The sequence below is a fragment of the Mobula birostris genome, chromosome 4 (assembly GCF_030028105.1).
Source record: "Mobula birostris isolate sMobBir1 chromosome 4, sMobBir1.hap1, whole genome shotgun sequence".
In the NCBI taxonomy this organism is placed as follows: Eukaryota; Metazoa; Chordata; class Chondrichthyes; order Myliobatiformes; family Myliobatidae; genus Mobula; species Mobula birostris.
Window position 1 is genome coordinate 161,378,916 of NC_092373.1, and position 24,263 is coordinate 161,403,178.

Below are 24,263 nucleotides of genomic sequence, written 5' to 3' on the forward strand. Positions count from 1 at the left end.
AAATAATTAAAACCCATAGTAGAAAAGGTGGATATGCAGTGGAAAACCTTCCTCTAATAGTTTTTTTTAGCTTCTGTGTATTCGGACATGTTTGCCAGGCGCGCTTTGGCTCTGCAAATTGAAGAATGAAGACAATGCATCAACTGGTCTATCTCGTTAGCCAGGGAGTCCGGGGAATGGGTCACGTGGAAGGCTAAGTGATTGACGGCAGAAGTAGCCATTCACAAGCAGCCGGTGATGACATCATAAAGCTGGTTCGGGACCTTGCGGGGAAGGGAGAGGAGAAATGAGCCAATGGGAGTGGGCGAGATGTAGGACAGGCGGTGGGATGACTTCTTTGTTACTGTCGCGAAATGGAAGAGCCTTGGGTGAAAGGAGAGTGGCGCCGCGGTGGTAGGATCGACAGGAGATGGCTCTGGTTGCACTGCTTGTGCTGCTGCACCCTGCTGTTCCTCCTTGTGACTTTGCAGGTTAGGTGCTTTCTTGCTGCTCTGTTCCCCAGGAGCACGGCGGCGTCACTGGCGTGGTCCCATTACCACCTTCCCCCATCCCACTCTTTCCATGATACAGGTATTGTGGGGACAACAATAAGACCCTCTCTGTAAAATGTAACGCTTTCCCCTTATTTATGTGTTTTAATTCAGCTCCACAGTTTTGATGCACACTTACCACGTAAACTTGCGCCGTATTTGCAAATTCTTGCTAATTGGTCTTGTTGCCCACCATTAAAGTTGTAATTACGTGGCGTCTTTCACTACCCAAGGGATCCCCTCCCCCTCCCTTCAAGCAAATAATGAATTAGGTTTGAAGTTTTGAACAAAAACAACCGTAGAAAAACCCATCTGTGGTGGGACTGTTCATAGAAGTCCATCCCGTGATGAGAATGGAAAAGGACTTAACCTGATTAGTGATGTATGCATCACCTTTCTGAGCAGATATGCAATCGCGCTTCTTTATTATGAATAATCCCTGGGGTTTCTTAACATGTTCTTTTATATTTAAGAATGCCGATGTAAAATAACTTTTAGATAGTTATCTCCATTTAAAAGTTTTCTATTAATTTAACATTTAGTTGTACTCCTTTTCAGATTAACAGTACTCAAATGCAGGATTTTGATGACTACGCTGAAGTTTACTTTCCTCCCACCACAAAGAAAGAACATTTGCTCCGTTCTATGTATTGCATATCCATGTCAGCTTCCAACAATGGCATTGTTTACGCAGCTCTGCGACCTATTCTGTCACAAGCCTGTCATACATCTTTTAAATTCTTTTTCTTCCCACTTATAAAAGGGTAGTTTATATTTGCTGGTTAACCCACATTTAGATAGTGACAGGAAACTGGAGCATCTAGTAGGCACCCACAGATGTGAAGAGAGTGCAACATTTGATGTGAGACTCAAACCTGGGTCACTGGAGCTGTGAAGCAACAGTATTAACCATGCTGCTGTTTAGGGGAAAAGTTGTTTAACCCTTTAAAAGTATATTCCTCTTGGTTACAAATCATATCAGTGTTTGCCAAAATACTTATTACTTTTTACAAAAGCAGAAACTCTCAGTTATTATTAGGTATTTTACTGTTTAATGAATGAAACAATGACTGGAACTTATTCTGAGATACTGTTGAATAAGTTTCTTTTCAAATGAAGTATTTTTATAAGGAACCTGACAGCCCTACCAATTCCTACTTGTGTGCTTCCATTTTTTTTTACTGAGGTTTAATTTGAACATGGCAGATTTTTCTTTGTGAATGAGTTTTCAAGTCTCTGAATACTGATCAGGGATACATCCACCGCAGAATGTAACAGCCCTGTCTCTGTAAGGTAACTGACAATTTAAAAGCAGCCTTGAGCATAGGTTTCATCCTGAGAATATAATGTAATAGCGGCTTATTTCAATATCACTACTTTTGGTAGATAGGTGATTCCAAGCTAATAAGAGAAGACTGAGGGTTAAAAAGGCATTGGTCAGACCATACTTGAGCAGTATGCCCTTATCTAAGAAAGAATGTGCTGGCATTGGAGAGGGTCCAGAGGAGGTTCATGAGAATGATCCCAGGAATGAAAGGGTTAATGTATGGGAAGCTTTCAATCACTCTGGGGCTTTACTTGCTGGAATTTATGAGAATCAGGGGGATCTCAGTGAAGCTTATCGAATATTGAAAGACCCAGATAAGAGTGCACGTGGAGAGGATGTTTCCTATAGAGGGGGAATGGGACCGGAAGGTGCATCCTCAGAATAGAAGGATGTGCTGTTAGAACAGTGGTAAGGAGGAATTTCTTTAGTCAGTGGGTGGTGAATTTGTAGGATTTATTACCAGAGTTGGCTGTGGAGGCCAAGTAATTGGGTATGTTTAAAGCAAAGCTTGATAGGTTCTTGATTAATAAGTGCGTCAAAGGTTGTGGGGAGAAGGCAGGAGAATAGGGTTGAGAGGGTTAATAAATCAGCCATGATGGAATGGCACAGCGACTCAAAGGGCATAATGGTCTACCTAAGTCGTGGAAAATTGCAAAACAAAAATTTCTGGAAACCATGTAGATTATAATATTATTCGTGCCATCTCTCCAGTTTATTTTAACAATTTCCTCTCGCCCTTTAATACACTTTTCTCCATTTCCCCTGTCAGCTCATGCTGGTACATTGCCTATTTATGTTCCTGTTTACAGACATCCCACCTCTCCTGGAGTTCCGGGAGTCTCCCGCATATTGATAGTGGCTCCTTGATGCTCGCAAATTATATACAATATCCTGGAAATCGATTTTTTTTTTTGAGAGCGCGAGAGAGAGAAAGTGCGCCATGGCAGAGTGTTCCAAAAAAAGAAAATATAAAACGTACGTCACCCCGGACTACACTAAAGTGTACCACTGCCTAATAGGGGTCAAATATAATAACAGTGTTGCTCACTGCACTGTTTGCAACAGTGACTTCTCTATTACCCATGGTGGGTTAAGACTGTAAAAGACATGTTGAGGTGAGTTTAACAGGTGTCATTCGTTCATTAGCATAGCTAACGTTATTTAAACTAGCTGGCCAGCTACTAAGGAGCTACTCTATTGCAGACATCCCACCTCTCCTGGAGGTTCCGGGAGTCTCCCGCAAATTGATGGTGCTACCTCCCTGAAATGAGTTTTTACGGGGTGGGATGTCTGTGTTTATGCTGCAACAGCTTCCATCCCTTCAAAACCATAGTGCCGCAGATAACCCATCAATCCCCACATGGCCCGAATTCCATTTACTGCCATTTCACTGCTCGAGGGAGTCAGTGGATATGACAGATCTTGCAAAACTATTGACCCCAAAATGTTGACCATTAATTTTCTTTAGAATCACATCACTGAATTAAAGCTTATCCCTGCTGCAATTTACATAGTTATAAAACTGAACGTTGCAGAGGAGGCAATGTATCTGAAAAGAGAAACAAAGTCATCATTTTAGGCCAATAACCTTTCATAAGGCTACTAATGTTGTTACTCTGTTTGAAGTCAAACCTTCAAGGAATGGAATGTGATCCTTGTGAGAGCAGAACAGTGAAGTCCAGCATGGAAACTCCCAATGAGTCTGCTAGATAATTGGGAGCTGAATTTTTCTCCTTAACACTGCTAACACAGATAAACAAACCTACTTAGAAAATCCAACTTTTCAGCACTCTTAAAATCTAAGTTAGATACATTTTATAATGTCACTCATGATTTTTACTAAAAGAAAATGATTTTCAGAATGCTGATGTTGTGTATTGAGTATATGCGTGTGTAATAGGAGGGTAAAGATACAAGTAGCAGTGCATAATGTTAAATACGTGGGTGGACATTTGTTTTGTCATTTCAAAATTGATAGCAGTTTTTAAAATATTTGAGAAGTTGGTGTGTTTGCCCAGTTTTATTTTGATAATTGAAAATTCTTGATCTTCCCAAACAATGAAAATTACTGTGGGCAATCATGGATGGAATGCTGTTTTTGTGTCTACCAACAAGAGGCTGTTGTTTTATGGATCCTTTTTTTTCCATTAGCAATCAATCCTGCTTCAATCCTACTCTGTTAAATTGAATGGGATATGCCCAGAGTGACTTGGGACTGTTTCCTTGGGAATGTCTTCCCACTTATTTAGGATGGAGTAAGATGGTCTTACAACACCATTGTGCTCAATGTGAAGATGAAGTATCTGCATTGATATGAAAGGTGCAGTATGTTCTAAGTGTCTCCCTGCATGATGTGAAGAACTCTAAATCTATACCTTACTTAGGTGATGTTTGAACCTTCTAGTGGTACCAGTTCGGCAATTTAAAATGCTCTAAACTTGCCTATTTCTCCTGCTTTATAAATCAACTTTAAGCTTTATAGAAATTATAATGTTCCCTTTAAGTCATGCAGCTAAACAGAAGTTACTGTAAATGCTATGTATGATGCAGATTGCTTATACCTGTACTTTGCTCTCTTTTTGCAGGCTGTACTCTACAGTAGTTTGCGATTTCTTCCAGACTTTCCTTTCTGCTTAAGCAGCTTTTTCCAGTTCCTGCCTCCTGTTGCTGATCCTGTAGCTTACAGCTTGTGGATACTCTTCTAATTCCACTCTGTTCTTCCTGGTATATATTTATACAGATTTATAAAATTATAGTGTGACTTTCTATTGTTGCCACTAATTTTCTTTTTCAATGCCAACTTTCAGTAAACTGTACTGTGACTAACAACCATGCAATCAAAATGAAAATAAAACTGCAGATGTTGTAAATCAGAACATTAAGAAGCACCTTCAGGTCCATAAAACAGTCAAAATCTTGGTTTAGTAAACTTTCACCAGAATTGAAAGATGTTGGAGACTTAGTAAAGCTATTTAGACAGATTTACAGGCAGTGGAGTGGGATGAGAGGAGGAGGGACAAATGACAAAGTGATGATGATATGAAGGAGTGGAGGTAGATGTGGGACAATGGAAATCCTATCGGCAAAACCAGAGGAGGCTTAAGTACAACAGTAGACACCATCCCTACAGGAAAATTAGGGCAAAAATATTGTTTTAATCTTGCTGTACTTGATGCTGAGGGTGGAAGGTTGAACAGACCAGGCCTAGATGTTGAGGTGCTGTTTACATCCAGGTTTAATCCAACAACAAAGGAGACTGAAGTCAATATATGTGTGGAGTTGGGAAGAACAATAGCAATGCTTTACCAGCAGACAGTGATCCCTCTTTGAGCACAGTACTGATTGGATGATATATGAACTTCTCCTTGCTCTTGATACTCAGAAGGAATCTTGAAGTCTCCATAAAACATTAAGAGTGTGGAAAATCGTGAGCTCATGCAGGTTTCAATTCCCCTCTATAACTCTGGGATGCTTTAGTTTACTTTCAAAGGTGATTATAATCCCAGGAATGTTTAGTAAGTGGTGGTTGCTTATTACGTTAAAGAGAAGTGGTTGAAGTAAGAATTCTCTGTGCATTTGTCACTAATTCTGTTTATCCATACTATGTGTTTATTTGAGTCAAACTGTTTGGCATCTCTGCTAATCTTTTCCTTTGTGTTGCCATTTCCATATCCTCTTCACAAACTTGAAATTCCTATTCACTTAGAAAGCCTTTTAAGCTCCTTGTTAATGTAACCTCTTCCAGCACTTCAACTACTTTTCTAGCTTTCCTGTACTATTCCAAATGGCGTTCAACAGCCCTGTACTCCCAGCGTTCCATTCCCTTTGGTTGTGACCTCTTTAAATTCTTCTGCTCTGCACTTTGGAATTTCTTTCCAAGACGTTGAAACCCAGCCCTCTGACATTGCACCCTGTCCAAATCCAAGATCTTTTTCATAACCTCTCCCCTACACATTCACATATCCCAACCATATCATCCCCTTTAAAGCTTTCTGTTAATCATTTTAATCAGTTGATCAGTGGATGGATTCATGTGGATTTTATTCTACCATTGACAAAAATTAATTCAAAGTCTTTAAGAATTATAGACCATAAGACCATTAGAAATGAAATGTCTGTTTTGCCATTCAGTTAGGGCTGACTTTTTACAACCCCGTTCTCTCGCCATCTTACTTTTAACCCCCCTTTAACCCCTTACCAATGGAGAACCTATCAATCTGGCTTAAAAACACCCAATGACTTGGACTTCACAGTGCTTCTGTGTCAATGAATTTCACAGATTCACCACCCTCTGCCTGAAGAAATTCCTCATTTCGGTTTTAAAGGAATGTCCCTTTATTCTGAGTGTGTCCTTGGATCCTAGACTCTCGTACTGATGGAAATGTCCTCTCTATGTCTATATTTTCCAAGCCTCTCATTATACAGTAAGTTTCAATGAGACCCGCTCCCCTATCTTTCTGAACTCCATTGAGTACCGGCCCAGAGACTCAAATGCTCCTCTTACAATAAGCCTTTCAATCCTGGGATCATCCTTCAGGACCAGCAGACCTGAGGCCCAGAATTGCTCACAGTATTCCAACATGCTGGCCCAGAGATGAGGAAGAGGCTGCTCCTTGATAATGCCCAGACATTTATTGAGCAAATATTGGAAATCTTTTACAGCCCCTTTTACAATTGTATAGTTCTATAACATGCATGGAATGGGTTAATTGAAACAACTTTTCTGACTCTGCAATCCAGCGATTGAAAGTAACATTCCCTATGCTTACATTTTGGTTTGGGCCTCAGCAATGAATTCTCCACCCAGGATTGTGTGTGTGAGTATTTGAGTATTCTTGTTTGGTAAACATATCTCTTTGAAGTAATGAATATAGATTTTGTGTGTGCACAATTTGAAAAAAGAAACTTTCTGAAATGCTTGACAAATGTTGATTTGTGTCCTTGGAGGTGTTTATTAAATTTGTTGCCGTCTCAATATAACTTGTTGATTATTGAGATGAGTCATGTGACAGCTATTTGTTGGTACTGGTTCAAATCTAGTTTGTTGATGTTCTCTAAATAAATTGTAGTCAGTAACAACAAGTTTGTTATTTTGAGATTGTGGTTTTTAATCTAGTCTTCAATAAATCCAAAATTAAAATAATTAAAAACACAATTGCAGCAAAATTTATCCTGCATTATGATATTTTAAGAGTAAAATACCATTAATTTTCTAGTTATTACAGGTTAATTTCATAAAATTATTGAGAATCAGGCCACCACAAGCTTTTGGTTGAATTGATTAAGATAACATTGATCTTTATTAATTAGTGGGTGAAAATGTGTAAATTATAACTTGAATTTTGAATTGTGAAGCTGGTTGGAAAGCGATCAAAGCCGGGTGAGAAAGGTTGCTGCTTTAGAGTAAACAAACTGCTAAAGGAGCTCAGTGTGTCAAGCAGCATCTGTGGAGAGAAGCTGATCATCGATGTCTTGGGTTGAGATCTTCACTTGGACTTCTGGCATTCCATACTCATGGATCAATACTCCCAACCGCTTGCCTCTGGAACCCAAAGACAAAATTAAAATGCTGGTAGCTTGAAACAAAAACTGCAAATGCTGGAAATGTGCTGCAAGTCAGGAAATATTTGTGGAGGGAGAAAGAATTGAAATTGATGTACAGGGTGAATGATCTGAAACGCTATCTCTCTCCCTCACTAAGGAGAGTTTGTGGCATTTTCTTTTGTTCTTTCTGACACAACTTGAAAGATGCGAAGCAGGAAAGAGTGCAGAGAAGATTAACAAAAATATTGCCAGACTTGGGGCCTAAGTTATAGAGAGAGGTTGAGATGGCTCGAACTTTAATCATTGGATTAGAGGAGACTGAGGTGACCTTATGGAGCTGTATAAAATCATGAGAGGCATAGATGGTGTGAATATAGTCTTTTTCCCAGGGAAAGGGAGTAAAAAACTAGAGGGCATAAGTTTAAGATGACAAGGGAGAGAGCTGAAAGTGACCATGTAGATAGTGGCGAAAATATAAAATGAACTGCCAGAGGAAGTGGTTGAGTTAGTTACAATAATAATATTTAATAGCCTCTCGCCTAATGGATAGAGAGAGTTTCGAGGGATATGAGCCAAATGTAAGAAAATGAGACAAGCTTGGATGTGCATCTTGATCAGCACGGATGAGTTAGGCTGAAGGACCTATTTCGTTGCCATATTATTCTGTGATCTTATGACTAACTTTCTACAATCCACCACTGTTAAGTGAGTCTGCATAAAGCTTTACCTGCTTGTTATCTGACAAGCAAGGAGGGAGAAATATTGCTATGAGGATGTTAATTATACAGGCAGAAAGGCATGTAGGCACGGCAGCACAGACTGAATGTTGGATGGATAAGGAGACCTTTGTTATCAGTAACAGAGAGAATAATGACTGATACAATGTGGAATGAAAATGCAATATTTTCTGTAACTTATGGTTGGGTGTTACATGTCCAGTGGGGGTTTCTTACAGCAATAGGAGATAGAAATCGAACATCCTAGCTGGTATTTAATAGTCTACTGTGTGTAAAACTCCAAAGGTTTGGCTAGGTCTCAATGTGATATCTATGCATGCTAATTCTTTTGATAGGGACTGTTAATATATAATTTAATATTCATAATTACATTTGAAAAGTACGTTTTCTGTCTGTACAAAAATGGAACATTGCAGACGCTAGACAAATTAAGCCTCTTTCCTACTGATGTCAACACAGACCTTTTAGTTCATTAATGCTTTTAATGTGCCTGGTGGGATTAGAAATGAACCTTGGAAAGATGGCTGCATTGCTACCTCTTGAATTGGAAGGCATTGAGTACCACTCCTGATTGTCTCTCTAAATAAGGGATTGGATCTATCATGCCTCATTGCCAGATAATCATCCAGTGAGCTCCTTGTGTCTGACAGAAGTAATACGGCCCTTGCCCCACTCTGTCAATGTCAAAGTTGAGTTTATCTTCATATGCACAGGTGCATTGAGAAACCTGCTTGCAGCAGCATTACAACACATAGCATTAGATCAGCAGCATTCTCAAGAAAAACATTAACTATTATACAGATTTTATACAAACACAAATAGATCCAAAAAATGAAAAATCCACTGTAGTCCAGAAGTGGTCATAATATTGCTATACTGAGATAGTCAACACGGTTGTGCAGGTTTGTTCAGGAACAGAACGGTTGAAGGGAAGTAGAATGAATGGTTAGAATAAATGGATTTGAAATGGTGATGTGAGACTTCAGGCGTCTGTACCTCCTGCCCGATGGTAGCTATAAGAAGCTGGCGTGGCTCATATCGGGGATGTTTGATGTTAAATGTTGCCTTCTTGAGCCAGTCCCTCCTATAGATACTACTGATGAGGAGGGATATTCCCATGATGTATTGAGCTGAGTCCATAATACCTAGCTAGTACAAGGTTTGTCTGCATAGACTACAAAAAATTTTAACCAACTTCTATAGATGGACTGTTGAGAGTATCCTAACTGGTTACATCACACCCTGGTATGGAAATACCCATGATCAGTATTGAAAAGAGCTATAAAATTGGTGAATACAACCTAGTTCATCAAAGGCAAAGCCCTACCTACCATTGAGTATCTTTACATGAGTTCTGATCCAAGAAAGCAGCACCCATCGAAGACCCCCACTATCCAAGCTGTGCCTTATTCTCACCACGACTACCATTGGCAGGTGGTACAGAGCCTTGGGTCCCATACCTCCAGGTTCAGGAAGAGTTGTTACCCTTTGACTATCAGGCTTCTGAACAAGCGTGGATAACTTTAATCATCCTGTAGACACACTTCCTAGGACTCTTCACAACTCATGTTCTCAGTATTAAAGTTTTCTTTTCATTTACAGTTTGTTTTCTTTTGCATTAGTTGTTTGTCAGTCTTTCATAAAATTTATTATATTGCTTTCCTCCTGTAAGAAAATGAATCTCAAGGTACTATATGGTACTTTCGTAGTACAATTACTTTGAATTCTGAACATAAAGGAGTAGAGAGTCTCTGTTTAGACTTGGTATGAATTGAACTTGTGTCAGTTTTCACCATTTAAAAAAAAAACTAAAGAGCCAAAGAAACAGAATTTTGAAAGAAACTACAGTAATGTTTTTACAATTCAAACTGGCTATTTAGGCCAGAGATAGTGGAAGTATAGGATGGATAGGTGTAAATTTTGCACTTCATTTCTCTCATAGTGGAGCCAAAGGCCTGCTCCTGCTCTTAATTCTTGTGCTGTGTGTTAGTTACAGCTTAGATTATGTTACTAGTTATCAGGATTGAATTCCCAGTAATAACCAGTATGTCTTTCAAAATAAGCATCAGTGACATTATTGCAAAAAGCAAAAGGGTGGTGCTGTTATTCAAATTGCCCAGAGAACAATCTGCTGCATGCAACTCCATTAAAGGAGTGGGTTGTTGCATGGCGTAGCAGATGAGAGACGGATTAATACTAATGTATTTGTCCCTTTGTTGTATGGTCATGCACTTCAGTAGCAGAGGTAATCTCTTCTTGAAGATCTAGCTAGTTGGAATTAAAGCTGTCAGATTTGATCTGTGTTGCACTTTGTAATACTTGCTGGGTGCCCCTCACCCAACAACATGGTGTAGAAGTTCAGGGTGTTGTGCCAGCCTGAAGCTCTGTATAACTGTAGTGCTTATATCTACAGGTGGTGGTTGAACTGGGACAGTTTGAAACAAAGGAAATAAAGGGTGAGGATTTCTACAGCGACAGAATGGAGGATTGGAATCTGGTGAATGACGCAAATGATTTACAGAACAGTGTGAAGCAATATTCTGATTTGGGAAATGAGTGTCCCATTATTCTGTGGTGGTCACCACTGACTGGAGAACTGGGCCGCCTAGGCCAATGTGGAAGAGATACCTGTTTCTTTACTGTAAACAGGACCTATCAGGATCATCAAATGACACGAGCATTCTTGTTTTATGGTGAGTTTTCTTTAAATTCAGTGTTCTGTCATTGTAGCCTGATGGGTATTAAGTACATAAGTACAGTGACTTTTGCAGAAATTAAATGCAGACTAATAAGAGCACAAAATGGGTAGCGATAGATAGCCACCTGTTTATGTAGAGAGGAGTGGGTGGAGAATCAGATAGCATGTAACCTGTTTGATGCCATCTATTTTCTCTTCCAATCTAAAGTTGAATTACATTATAGCAGATAGGAATAGGAAGCCATTTGGCGACACAAACCTGCTCTGTCATTTAAGGAAATCACGGGCAATCTTTTATCAGAGATGCAATTTTCCTGCCCCATCCACAATGTCCAGAGTCATACAGCGCAGAAATAGGCTCTTCTGTCCACCATGTCTATGCCAACCATTTAGCCCATCTGCATTAACCCCATTTTTCTCCATTATGTTTGTATCCCATGCCTTGCTTATTTAAATGACAATCTAAATGACTCTCAAATGTGGTGAATGAAGTTGCTTGCACCACTTTCTCTGACAGCAAATTACAGACATAAACCACTGTGTGTAATAAAAAAAAATCCCATCAGATCTCCTTTAAAACACCTCACTCCCACTTTAACCTCATGTTCTTTTGTTTTTGACATCCCTACTATGGGGGAAAATATTATTTACCCTCTGTGTCAATCTCATAATTCTAGATTTTCTTTGTTCCAGAGAAGACAAACCCAGCCTGTGCAATCTCTCCCATTAACTGAAGTTCTGTGGTGAATCCATTCTGCACCTCTCCAGTGCAACCATATCCTTCGTATTATGGCAAGTAAAACTGTATACAATAGGAAGGATGTGATTATGTTTGAGAAGGTGTTGAAAAGATTCACAAGGATGAACGATTTCTTCTGAAGCAAAGGAAGCTTAGGGGTAACTTTAGAGATTTTTTAATTATGGGGAGTATTGATAGCATAGGTAGTCATAATCTTATTCCCATGGTTGAAAAGTCTAAACCAAGAGGATATTGGTTTAAGGTTACAGAGGAAATATTTAAGGGGGATCTGGGGGACAAGTTTTTCACACAGGATTGAGCTGAGAGAGTAAGTGGTCGAGGCAAATGCAAATTAGTGCCTATATTACTTTTGGTAAAGTGCATGGATGGTGAGATTTGAATGGGATATTGGCTAAATGCAGATGATGTATATCCAGTAATTTTCTGTGAGCTGTCCTCAAAACGTCACCGTCTACCACCAGCAGCATCTTTATGCCCTCTTCTCGCTCGTGCCATCGGACAGGAGGCACTTTAGCCTTGGGTCCCACACTACCAAGTTCAGGAACAGTTTTTACCTTTCAACCATTAGGCTTCTGAACCAGCATGGATAACTTCAATCACCACTGCTCTAAACTGATTCTACAAGCTGTAGATTGACTGACAAGGACTCTTTACAACTCATATTCTCAGTATTATTTTTTAGTTTGTCTTCTTTTGCATGTTGGTGGTTTGTTAGTCATTGTCTGTGTGTAGTTTCTTGTAAATTCTATTTTTTTTTGTAAATGCTTATAAGAAAATAAATCTCAATGTTGTATATTGTAACATATGTACTTGGATAATAAATTTACTTAGAACTTTTAAACATTGAAATGCAAGTATATGGGATTAGCACAGATAGACAACATGGACAAGTTGGATTAAGGGCCTTTTAGTGAACGCTGTAACTCTGTGAACCTTTTCTGCATATGTCTTTGTTGCCAATATGCACCATGACCTCTGGTTGTTCACCCTCCCCCTTGAGAATATCCTGCAGCTGCTGCAATATGTCCAGGCATAGAATCTCCCGTCTGTCCCCCTAACTATCAAGTCCCCTATCACTACCGCACTGCCTGACTTTACTGTTCCCTGCTGAGCCTCAGAGCCAGCCACAGTGCCACTACCCTGGCTGCTGCTTGCTGTGCCTTAATGGGTCATTTCCCAACTACCCCCCAGCAGTATCCAACAAGGTATACTTGTTGCTGTGGGGAATGGCCACGGGGGAACCCTGCATTGACTTCTTAACCTTCTTACCTCTCCTGGTGGACATCCATCTACTATCCAAAAGGTGTATTCAAAAATCTCACCTATAATGTCTTCAGCCTCCCGGCTGATCTTGAGTACATCCAACTCCAACTCCTTGACCTAGTCAGTCAGGGGCTGAAGTTCGATGCATTTCCTGCAGATGTAGTCATCAGGGAAACATGTGACAGGAGAAGCATTACGTCCTGACCACTCTGTACTTAAAAAAAAAAAAGGTTACGTCTTCTTGTCTGTGCCTTTCTCTGTTCTTGCTGAACACTCTTAAGCCAATGCCTTTCCGCTCTCTCACTGGCACACTCTGACAATGACCCCTCTACTTGACCCTTTTATTTGCTGTTGAGTTTAGGCTTCTTGCTTCGAACCTTACCACGCCTGCACAGCTGGGAAAAGGCCAGCCTTCCCAAAGCTGGTCCTTTTTTAAACTCTCTTTCCTGACCTTTGGTAGAGCTTTGACAGTGACATTTCCCGCACCTGAGCTGCCAAAAAAAATTAGAAAAATAACATACAGTATGTGGAGTATAATGTTGTATTAAAGAGAAAATGCAGTACAGGTAGGCAAAATCACATGCATTCTCTCCTCTCCTTCCTTTTCAGCATTTTTAAAGCGACTGCAAATTCTGGTTTACTCCTATATCTTCTCTGGCCATTCCTCTTATGGAATTTTACCATGCAATCAGGAGCTTTGCAACACTTCTCATTTTGTCAATGTCCTTGCCATAATCTAGCAATCCAAACAAACCTTCCAGGTGGAACAGAAATTCACTGGTGTTTCTTCTAGTTTAGTCAATTGCATTCACTGCTCACATTGTGATGCCATTTCCACTGAAGGAAGCAAATACAGATCGAGTGACCATTTTGCAGAACACGTTTGTGACCTTGAGGATCTCCGTTGGTTAGGGTTGAATGTGTTCTAACCGTCTACATGCTGTGCAAGCCAGGAAAGTACAAGATTTCAGGAGAGCAACTTGTTGCCCATGCAGCAGGCTCCCCCTTTCTACACAGTTGAATCCAAAGGAATGGTAGAGACCAATATAGTTTGGCACCAAGAGCATTGCAAGAGTCGCCAGTCAGCACTGAACTCAATATAGGACTGCGTTCGGGACTCCAGATCTGGATTTTTTCTCCTGAAGCTTTCCCCATGAGTGGGTATAGCCACAAGGCAGCGGAGGTTTGAGATCAGAGTTTTCTTTCTCCTAGATGAGTGGCCAATTATAGCCAATGAGTCCCATCTGCCTGAAGCGAATTGGTTTTATGGCACCAGTAACCCACCTTTTCCCCTTCTGTCAGTAGGAACTGTTTTGGTGGGCTTAATAGCTAAGCCACGTGTGAAGGTTGAGCTGGTTTTGATTATCAGAGGCTATTTGAGATGCACACCACTGAGCATTTAAGAGGTAATGGGAGCTTATCCCCACTACCTTCCACAACTATGACAACCTTAAGGGTCTAACACTTGAATTTTGCATCTTATTGCACTCAGACCTTTGTATTTGGCTTCTTGTTGTGCTGCAACAAACACCAAACTAAGCTGGAGGAAGAGTACCTCATCTTCTGAATAGACACATTGCAGCCTTCAGGACTCCAGTATTGAATTCAGTAATTTCAAATAACCAACCTCTCCAGTTTCTTTAGAGGGAGGTAGGATGAAGCCTAAGAAATGGAGGAAATGAGAGAGAGGGCTCTGTCAAGCACAGTAGAAAGAAAGCCATTTTTTTTATTTTAAAAAAGGACATATGTTCTGGAATGAAACATTCCACTATGAAAATAACTTTATCCTCTCATGCTTTTTTTTGGAATGAAGACTCTACTAAGGCTGCCCAAAAGCAGCCACAACTACAGAACTAGGGATGGGGATATGAATCCATCTTTTCCAGAAATATCCTCATACCAAAAACAAATCAAGGATTTTGTTTTTGTTCAATAATCAGGAACTGAAATTTTTCCCCCCATCTGTAATCAAGTTCAAAGATCGACCTGTAGTATCAGTTTTACATAAAGTTGGGCTGATATTTTTTGTATTAAACATATTTCATCCAACTGACTGCATTTGTGCTCTAGCCACTGCCTATCCTTCCTTACGGTCTCACTACACACTGCTCCATCATCTGACCGATCACACGGATTCCCATCCCTCTGCCAACCTCGTTTAAACCCTCCCCACAGCACTAGCAAGCCTCCCTGTTTTGTACAAGTTATGCTTTCCCAAGAAATTATACCAATGATCCACAAATCTGAAACCCTTCCCCCTTGCTCCAGTTCTTCAGCCACATGTTCATTCGCCATATCATCCTATTCTTACTGTCCCTGGTGTCTGGTGCAGGCAGCAACTTAGAGATTACTACCCTCACTGGTGTAGTCATCAAGGACAAAAAGGATATGAGGGGATCATGGGACAGGAGGCCCAGGGAGAAGGAAAAGGAGGAGGGGGGAAAAACCCAGAGGATGGGCAAGGGGTATAAGTCAGAGGGACAGAGGGAGAAAAGGGGGGGGAGAGAGAGAGAGAGAGAGAGAGAAAGAATATGTGTATATAAATAAATAACGGATGGGATATGAGGGGGGGGTCGGGCATTAGCGGAAGTTTGAGAAGTCAATGTTCATGCCATCAGGTTTCCCCCCCTCCCCCTTTTCCTTCTCCTTGGGCCTCCTGTCCCATGATCCTCTCGTATCCCTTTTGCCAATCAACTGTCCAGCTCTTGGCTCCATCCCTCCCCCTCCTGTCTTCTCCTATCTTTTTTTATCTCCCCCTCCCCCTCTCAAATCTCTTACTAGCTCTTCCTTCAGTTAGTCCTGATGAAGGGTCTTGGCCCGAAACATCGACTGTACCTCTTCCTAGAGATGCTGCCTGGCCTGCTGCGTTCACCAGCAACTTTGATGTGTGTTGCTTGAATTTCCAGTATCTACAGAATTCCTCGTGTTTGCGTTACAAGAGAAGCCAACTGTTTCTGCTGAAGGATAATAATCCAGAGAGCTCTTCAGTGTCACAGCAGTATATTGCAGCTGATGCTCCTGCATCTATGCAGTTGTCACTTTGGCTGCCTTTCTATTTCAATAAGTGGCAGCGCTAGCACTTTTTAAAATAAGTGATTGTGACACCTAAGAACTGAACTTGGCAAATAAATAATCAAAAACCATGTATAATGTACTGTGCACCTTTCTATTAGAAAAGGGAAAAAAAGGCAAAGAAAAGTTGCATTGAAATCTTTTCATTGCAGTTTTAGTTGTTAATGGACTCCTTCAGTGATGAATAAAACATCACATGGTTTGCCCTTTCAACTGGACCAGGCATATCTTGTATCTCATTTCAAACAATGGCTGGTGTCTTTTTTATTTTACATTCCCTTTTTTGTCTACTCGTAAGACATCAAAGTTTGTCTACGCATTTTTCAAAAATAAATGAAGTTAATCTGGTTATGATCTGAAATTGGGACTTTGCTATTTGTAAGTTTGTGTGTCCTGCAGATATGAATGTGGCTACACCTTCGCTGTGTTCCATTGATTGATAAGTACTTCGGGGCATCCTGAAATCCTTAAAAGAGCACTTGCAAAAACATTTCATCAAAAAATCCTGACAACACCTTTCTTCTGCTGCCCTATCAGGATCTATAAAGTTGAAATCTTTACAGTCCATGCTGTATATTAGCAGACCACCAAAGTTCCTGACTTGATGCAGATGACCTGAATCAGGACCCTCCAAGATTAGAGTGCAAAAGTTACTTCCGACTCCTTTCAGTGGGTCTCTTCCTGATCTGCTGACCAGAGCAGAGCACACTATGATGTACATAGTGCTAAAACTTCCACGTCCTCCTACCATGTGCAGGTTTGTTCACCGTGCCCTCAGTGTTTACTTCCATGCTGTAACCCCTTGAATTTAGAAACCTGACAGTAATTGGATCAATTTATTTAAAATATCAGTGGAAGGAAGTATATAGTCTAAAACTACTTTCTCTACTTGCAGATAGAAGGAGGAACAAAATCTTAAAATGAACGTTAGGTACTTTTTTTTCCCCACACAAAGTTTATCAGGTAGATGGAATTCTCAGCTGACTCGTTGGTTTAAAAAAAAACTTGAGGTTGATCAGTTTTAGCATACGTTATCAAGGGTTGTTGAGCTAAAAATTTTGGGAGTTACTTGGCATATCAGCCATGATATTGAATATACCAGTGCTGTTGAACCTTTCTGTAATCTGAATTGTGTCTGTACACTCTGTACTATTGCTTATTGCAAAGGCAAGTAATACAGCTAAAGTGAACACTAAAAAATCCTTTATTGAAGGGATTGGCTCACAGCAAATAGTATCTGGCACAGCAATATATCAGAAGTCATATGACATGTACTCTCAGTTTTTAAAGATAGAACTCCAATGAAATGGAAAATAATAAAGGCCTGAGCAACAATTGATATGGTACATTAATGAGAACTTGTCTCCAAACAAGACCAAATCTGTTGGCTATAACGATACATCTAAATTTATAATTAAATAGTAGCATTGTGCTTCAAAGTATTAGCAAACAAAAATTGATGCCAAGTTATAGGAAGAGCCATTAGGGAAAATGAATGGTAGCTATAATGGACCACTGTAAGATCAAGAAAAGTGGAGAAGGAAAGTTAGGAAATTGGGTCCTTGGCAGCTGCGTACATGGCTGTTAAAATTGGAGAGATTAAGAAACAGGTTGAGCATCCTTTTGCCGAAAATCATAGGGCCGCAAGTGTTACGGCTTTTGGACTTTTTCAGATTTTGGAATATTTGCATCTATATAATGAGATACCTTTGTGATGGGACCCAAGTCTGAATAGGAAATCCATTTATATTATACATACAGCTTATGTACAGGTGGTGTAAAGCTCACAGAGTGAACAGTCTGACATGATGAAGCTGGATCCTCCATAGACTGGACTGTTGGAGATGAATGACCATTCCCGAGTGCGTTTCTTACTGGTTTCCAGCACTGTGATTGGCTTCATATTCACCTTGAATTCCAAATAGCTGCTTGTTTCACACCAACTACAATGGGGGGGGGGGGGGGGGAGTTGTGCAGGAAACAATTACTTTTGATTTTCAGTTTGACATGATAGATTTTTGCTTGTTTCATGATCGGCATACTGGTAAGTGGCATATGTTCACTCCAACATTGACGAATCCACTCTTTCAATAGATACTCGAGATCTTCATTTTTCGTTTCATGCAGTGTTTTTCTATTTTTCATTAGCTTCTGTTCATTATATATGTGAAGTCACTTCTCAGAACTGTCTGCATGTGCAGAGACCCTCACATCACCTGGGAACCTTCCCAACACTTTGTGGAATTTTCCATTAGTGACATCATACCAGTACTCAAAAAAAAATTTCAGATTTTGGAAGTTTTTTTCACGTACGGGGTCTCTTCTTTGTATGTTAAATTTAAAATGGCTTCTTTGTTATGTCAGTCTTTTAAATTGCTGCGTATGTGGATTAAAATGGCTTCTATGTTATGTTAAATGCTGAGGAAGTCTCTAGCTAGACATTTGCTTGGGTTAACACAGATAGCAGGGTGCTATTAGCCAATGGGTGTTCATGTTATCATTTCTTGGGATGATAATGCTGTCTCATATGACTGGGAACGGGGGTTTTTGGGGGGAGTCAGAGGAGAGACGGAGAGGATGGCGGACGTGTGGAAATCTCCGGTCAATCACTCCGGGTGGTCCCGAGCCGTGAGTCCATAAGACCATAAGACAGAGGAGCAGAAGTCGGCTATTCGGCCCATCGAGTCTGCTCCGCCATTTTATCATGAGCTGATCCATTCTCCCATTTAGTCCCACTCCCCCACCTTCTCACCATAGCCTTTGATGCCCTGGCTACTCAGATACTTATCAATCTCTGCCTTAAATACACCCAATGACTTGGCCTCCAATGCCGCCTGTGGCAACAAATTCCATAGATTCACTACCCTCTGACGAAAAAAATTTGTTCGCATTTCTGTTCTGAATGGGCGCCCTTCAATCCTAAAGTCCTGCCACCTCGTACTAGACTCCCCCATCATGGGAAACAACTTTGCCACCTCCACTCTGACCATGCCTTTCAACATTCGAAATGTTTCTATGTGGTCTCCCCTCATTCTTATAAACTCCAAGGAATACAGTCCAAGAGTGGACAAATGTTCCTCATATGTTAACCCGCTCATTCCCGGAATCATTCCACTGAATCTTCTCTGTACCCTCTCTAATGCCAACACATCCTTTCTTAAAAAAAGGAGACCAAAACTGCCCACAGTACTCCAAGTGAGGTCTCACCAGCGCCTTTTAGAGCCTCAACATCACATCCCTGCTCCTATACTCTATTCCTCTAGAAATGAATGCCAACATTACATTCGCCTCCTTCAATACCGACTCAACCTGGAGGTTAACCTTAAGGGTATCCTGCACGAGGACTCCCAAGTCCCGTTGCATCTCAGAACTTTGAATTCTTTCCCCATTTAAATAATAGTCTGCCCGTTATTTCTTCTGCCAAGGTGCATAACCATACACTTTCCAACATTGTATTTCATTTGCCACTTCTTTGCCCATTCCACATGGTTGGCTTATTCAGAAAGTTAGAAGGCATGGGATCCAGGGAAGTTTGGCCAGGTGGATTCAGAATTGGCTTGCCTGCAGAAGGCAGAGGGTCAGAGGGTGGTGGTGGAGGGAGTACATTCAGATTGGAGGATTGTGACTAGTGGTGTCCCACAAGGATCTGTTCTGGGACCTCTACTTTTTGTGATTTTTATTAACGACCTGGATGTGGGGGTAGAAGGGTGGGTTGGCAAGTTTGCAGACGACACAAAGGTTGGTGGTGTTGTAGATAGTGTAGAGGATTGTCAAAGATTGCAGAGAGACATTGATAGGATGCAGAAGTGGGCTGAGAAGTGGCAGATGGAGTTCAACCCGGAGAAGTGTGAGGTGCTACACTTTGGAAGGACAAACTCCAAGACAGAGTACAAAGTAAATGGCAGGATACTTGGTAGTGTGGAGGAGCAGAGGGATCTCTGGGTAAATGTCCACAGATCCCTGAAAGTTGCCTCACAGGTGGATAGGGTAGTTAAGAAAGCTTATGGGGTGTTAGCTTTCATAAGTGGAGGGATAGAGTTTAAGAGTGGCGATGTAATGATGCAGCTCTATAAAACTCTGGTTAGGCCACACTTGGAGTATTGTGTCCAGTTCTGGTCACTTCACTATAGGAAGGATGTGGAAGCATTGGAAAGGGTACAGAGGAGATTTACCAGGATGCTGCCTGGTTTAGAAAGTATGCATTATGATCAGAGATTAAGGGAGCTAGGGCTTTACTCTTTGGAGAGGAGGAGGATGAGAGGAGTCATGATAGAGGTGTACAAGATAATGAGGATTAGATAGAGTGGATAGCCAACACCTCTTCCCCAGGGCACCACTGCTCAATACAAGAGGACATGGCCTTAAGGTAAGGAGTGGGAAGTTCAAGGGGGATATTAGAGGAAGGTTTTTTACTCAGAGTGGTTGGTGCGTGGAATGCACTGCCTGAGTCAGTGGTGGAGGCAGATACACTAGTGAAGTTTAAGAGATTACTAGACAGGTATATGGAGGAATCTAAGGTGGGGGCTTATATGGGAGGCAGGGTTTGAGGGTCAGCACAAGATTGTGGGCCGAAGGGCCTGTACTGTGCTGTACTATTCTATGTTCTATGTTCTTCCAATCTATCCAAGTCTCTCTGCAGACTCTCTGTTTCCTCAGCACTACCAGCCCCTCCACCTTTCTTCGTATCATCAGCAAACTTAGCCACAAAGCCATCTATTCCATAATCCAAATTGTTGATGTACAATGTAAAAAGAAGCAGCCCAACACGGACCCCTGTGGAACACCACTGATAACCGGCAGCCAACCAGAATGGGATCCCTTTATTTCCACTCTGGGTTTCCTGCCAATCAGTCAACGCTCTATCCACGTATGTAACTTTCCTGTAATTCCATAGGCTCTTATCTTGTTAAGTAGCCTCATGTGTGGCACCTTGTCAAAGGCCTTCTGAAAATCCAAATATACAACATCCACTGCATCTCCCTTGTCTAGCCTACTTGTAATTTCCTCAAAAAATTGTAATAAGTTTGTCAGGCAGGATTTTCCTTCAAGGAATCCATGTTGAGTTCTGGCCATCTTGTTATATGCCTCCAGGTACTCTGTAACCTCATCCTTGACAATCGACTCCAACAACTTCCCAACCACCGACGTCAAGCTAACAGGTCTATAATTTCCTTTTTGTTTCCTTGCCCCCTTCTTAAATAGTGGAGTGACATTTGCAATCTTCCAGTCCTCTAGAACCATGCCAGAGTCGACAGGGTCCGGGTGGTCGCCAGGAATTTCTGCGCTCCAACTTGTGCACGAAGAACTTGAACTTTGATAAGTCTGGCGCCTTTTTTTTTCCCATTACTTCCTTTTCTGTATCGAACTTATATTAATTTCATAGACTTAATAATATCTATAAAGGGTACTTGGTAAAACGTACTGTGTGTGCTGGCTGATGATTGATGTTTGGGACTGATTGGGATGGTAGTGGTACAGCCACCAACCCAGCGGGAAGCGTCCAGGCTGGTGCCGGGCGGGATTTCTCCTAGACATATACGAGCCAATATAGCGGAGCGTTACATTCAGATTTTAGAATTTCGGATATGGGGTACTTAATCTGTACAAGGCAGGATTGAGATATTGTGGAGGGATGATCTTAGTGCATTAAGACCATGGAGTGCTTGAAAGACAATGGAAAGAATTTTGAAATCAAGGTTTTGGGCAATCAGATTGGTGAGCAGAGGGATGATGGGTAAAAGAAGATCCTGATGATAGTTAATGTACAGGCCGCCGAGTTTCAGATGCCTAAGTTTAAAGCAATAAGAGTAAGGTAAATAACCTAAGGATGTGCAGGAATTGTTGAGGCTAGAGATACCAAAGTCATCAATGGGGATTTTGAACTGAGTCAGTGATAGAACCAGGTTGCTACACGTAGGAGGAAATATCCAGTCTTAGTGATAATATGAATATCTGATACGAAAATCATCACAGGACTAAGGTTACAAGTTGGTTCAGTTGCAGAGAGAAAAATAAAAAGTGGTGACAAAAGAACAGAGTACGTGACTGGGACTAAAGCAGCACTCTTCACAAAGTTTCAGTGGGGGATCACTTCTTCATCCAATGCTGCATGCTGGACCTGCAGTATGACAATTTACAGATAGTGGAGCGATCAGTCCATTTCATTCCACTTATAGAACATTAAAAGTAGCTCACTGAGATTTTATCTTCTATAAATGCTTACATTTTGGTGTTTATTAGAACACACTACTGCTGAATCCTTAAGTAGACAGTGACCTGTGTTGTGGTCAATGTTGAAATAAAGACCCAGTAATTTCTAGAGTAAATTTCCCCCATTATCAAAGAAAAAGAAGAAGATGGATGGAAAGATGACGCTGGTGTACATGGATGACTCTCTGTGGGCTGCAAGAATTTGTACCAGTTTTCCTCTTAAATATACTCCTTTTCAGCTACATTCGTCGCAGTCTTCTGCATGTAAATTTCCTCTTAACAACGGACTACAAAATTACATCAGTGATCTTCAGATTTCACATTCGACGGTTAATTGCGGAGCAGTTAAGCGTAGCGCCTTTAAGGGTCAGCGCCATGGCCATGGCTGTAAACGCGGAAGGAGAAGCGGGATTCAAACCAGGCTGAAGCACAGAGGGATAAGACCTCCTCTGCCTACCATCTTGTTAGTGAATGTCCAGTCACTTGAAAATAAGATTGACGATCTCAGGGCAAGGCTGCTGTATCCGAGGCAGATGAGGCAGATCTCAATTGTTGTTGCATTGAGACTTGGTTAACAGCGAACATGCTTGGAGCAGCTACTCGACCAAAAGGTTTTGCGATTTTCTGAATGGATTGAACCTCGAATTCTGGTGAAGAAAGAGATGACGGCATGTGCTTTTTAGTCAGTTCTGATTGGTGCATGGACGTTGGGGTTATGTCGACTTCTTGTTCCCCTGACTCAGAACAACTAAAGATTAAGTGTAGACCATTCTGTTTGTCTCAGGAGATCTCATCCATGATCCTGACCACAGTTTGCTTACCACCAGTGGCCAATTAAAAACAAGCACTTGCAAAGCTGCACGATGCTGTCTGTGTAGGAGAAACAAACCATCTTCACAGATTTCAAGTTATAGTCTACAACTTTAACCAGGCCTGCTTGAAGAAAATCCTGCCCAATTATCACCAGCACATAACCTGTTGCACCAGAGGTCCCAACACACTAGACCACTGCAACACTACGATAAGGAATGCCTATCATAACTTCCCGAGACACATTTTGGCAAGGCAGATCATGTACTCCTGTTACCTGCATACAGACGGAGCCTAAAAAGCTAAGCTCCAGTGATCAAGACAACCAAGAGGTGGTTGCGGAGGCAGAGGAACGGTTACAGGATTGCCTTAAGCCAGTGAACTGGGCCATGTTCAAGAACTCATCTAAGGACCTGAATGACTACACCAGGGTTGTTAAAGACTTTATTAAAACAGCTGTGGATGAGTGTATCCCCATGAAATCGTTCAAGGTTTTCCCCAATCAGAAGCTGTAGATGAACAATGAAATCCAGAACCTTCTAAGAGTCAGATCAGAGGCATTCAAGTTTGGAGATCAAGAATGTCTCAAGAGGTGCAGGTGTAATCTCCGGAAACCCAACTCTGGGGTGAAATGGAGATTCTGGATGACACTAGAATGAACGAGGGATGTTCGACAGCTGTAGCAGTGTTTCAATGCCATAATCTCCTACAAAGTTAAATCTTGTGGCATAGGGGACAGCAGAGCTTCGCTTGCAGACGAACTCAATGCCTTCTATGCTAGCTTTGATCACCGGCACAGAGAGGAACAATTGCATACTCACATGTCTCCTGAGGATACTTTGGTCTCAGTATCTGAAGATGACATGTGGACTGCCTTCAAGAGAGTATCTGGAGTACCTGGCTGAGCACTGAAGACCTGTGATGACTAGCTGGTGTACTCATGGATATCTTCAATCTCTCGTTCTGGCAGTGTGTGGTATCCACCTGCTTCAAGCAGGCTCAGTTGTACCGATACCCAGGAAGAGCATGGTAACTTGTCCAAATGACTTTTGCCCGGCGTCACTTACATCCACAGTAATGAAATGTTTTGAGAGGCTGAAGCATATCAGCTCCTGTCTGAATGGTGGCTTGGATCCACTCCAATTTGCTTGCCAAAGCAATAGGTTGCGATAGAATCTACAGTGGATGCTATTTTGTTGGCTCTTCACACAACCCTGGAACAACAGGACAGCAAAGATGCATACATCGGAATGCTGTTTATTGATTACAGCTTAGCATTTAACACCATCATCCCCTCAAAACTGATCAATAA

General features: G+C 41.2%; 1 protein-coding gene across 4 annotated transcripts in view; it reads left to right on the forward strand.

Moving 5' to 3' along the window:
- Positions 1 to 316: 316 nt before the first annotated feature.
- fut10 (fucosyltransferase 10) overlaps positions 317 to 24,263 on the forward strand; it is a 161,351-nt gene continuing 137,404 nt past the window's right edge. For 2 of the 4 annotated variants that reach the window (XM_072256365.1, XM_072256366.1), the window contains exons 1-2: positions 317 to 470; positions 10,552 to 10,831. In XM_072256365.1, coding sequence (XP_072112466.1) covers positions 354 to 470; positions 10,552 to 10,831 — 397 coding nt within the window. In that variant the 5' untranslated portion in view covers positions 317 to 353. Of the gene's footprint in view, positions 471 to 4,522; positions 4,582 to 6,600; positions 6,675 to 10,551; positions 10,832 to 24,263 lie in introns of those variants that run through there. The other 2 variants (XM_072256369.1, XM_072256368.1) reach the window with 2 other exon arrangements.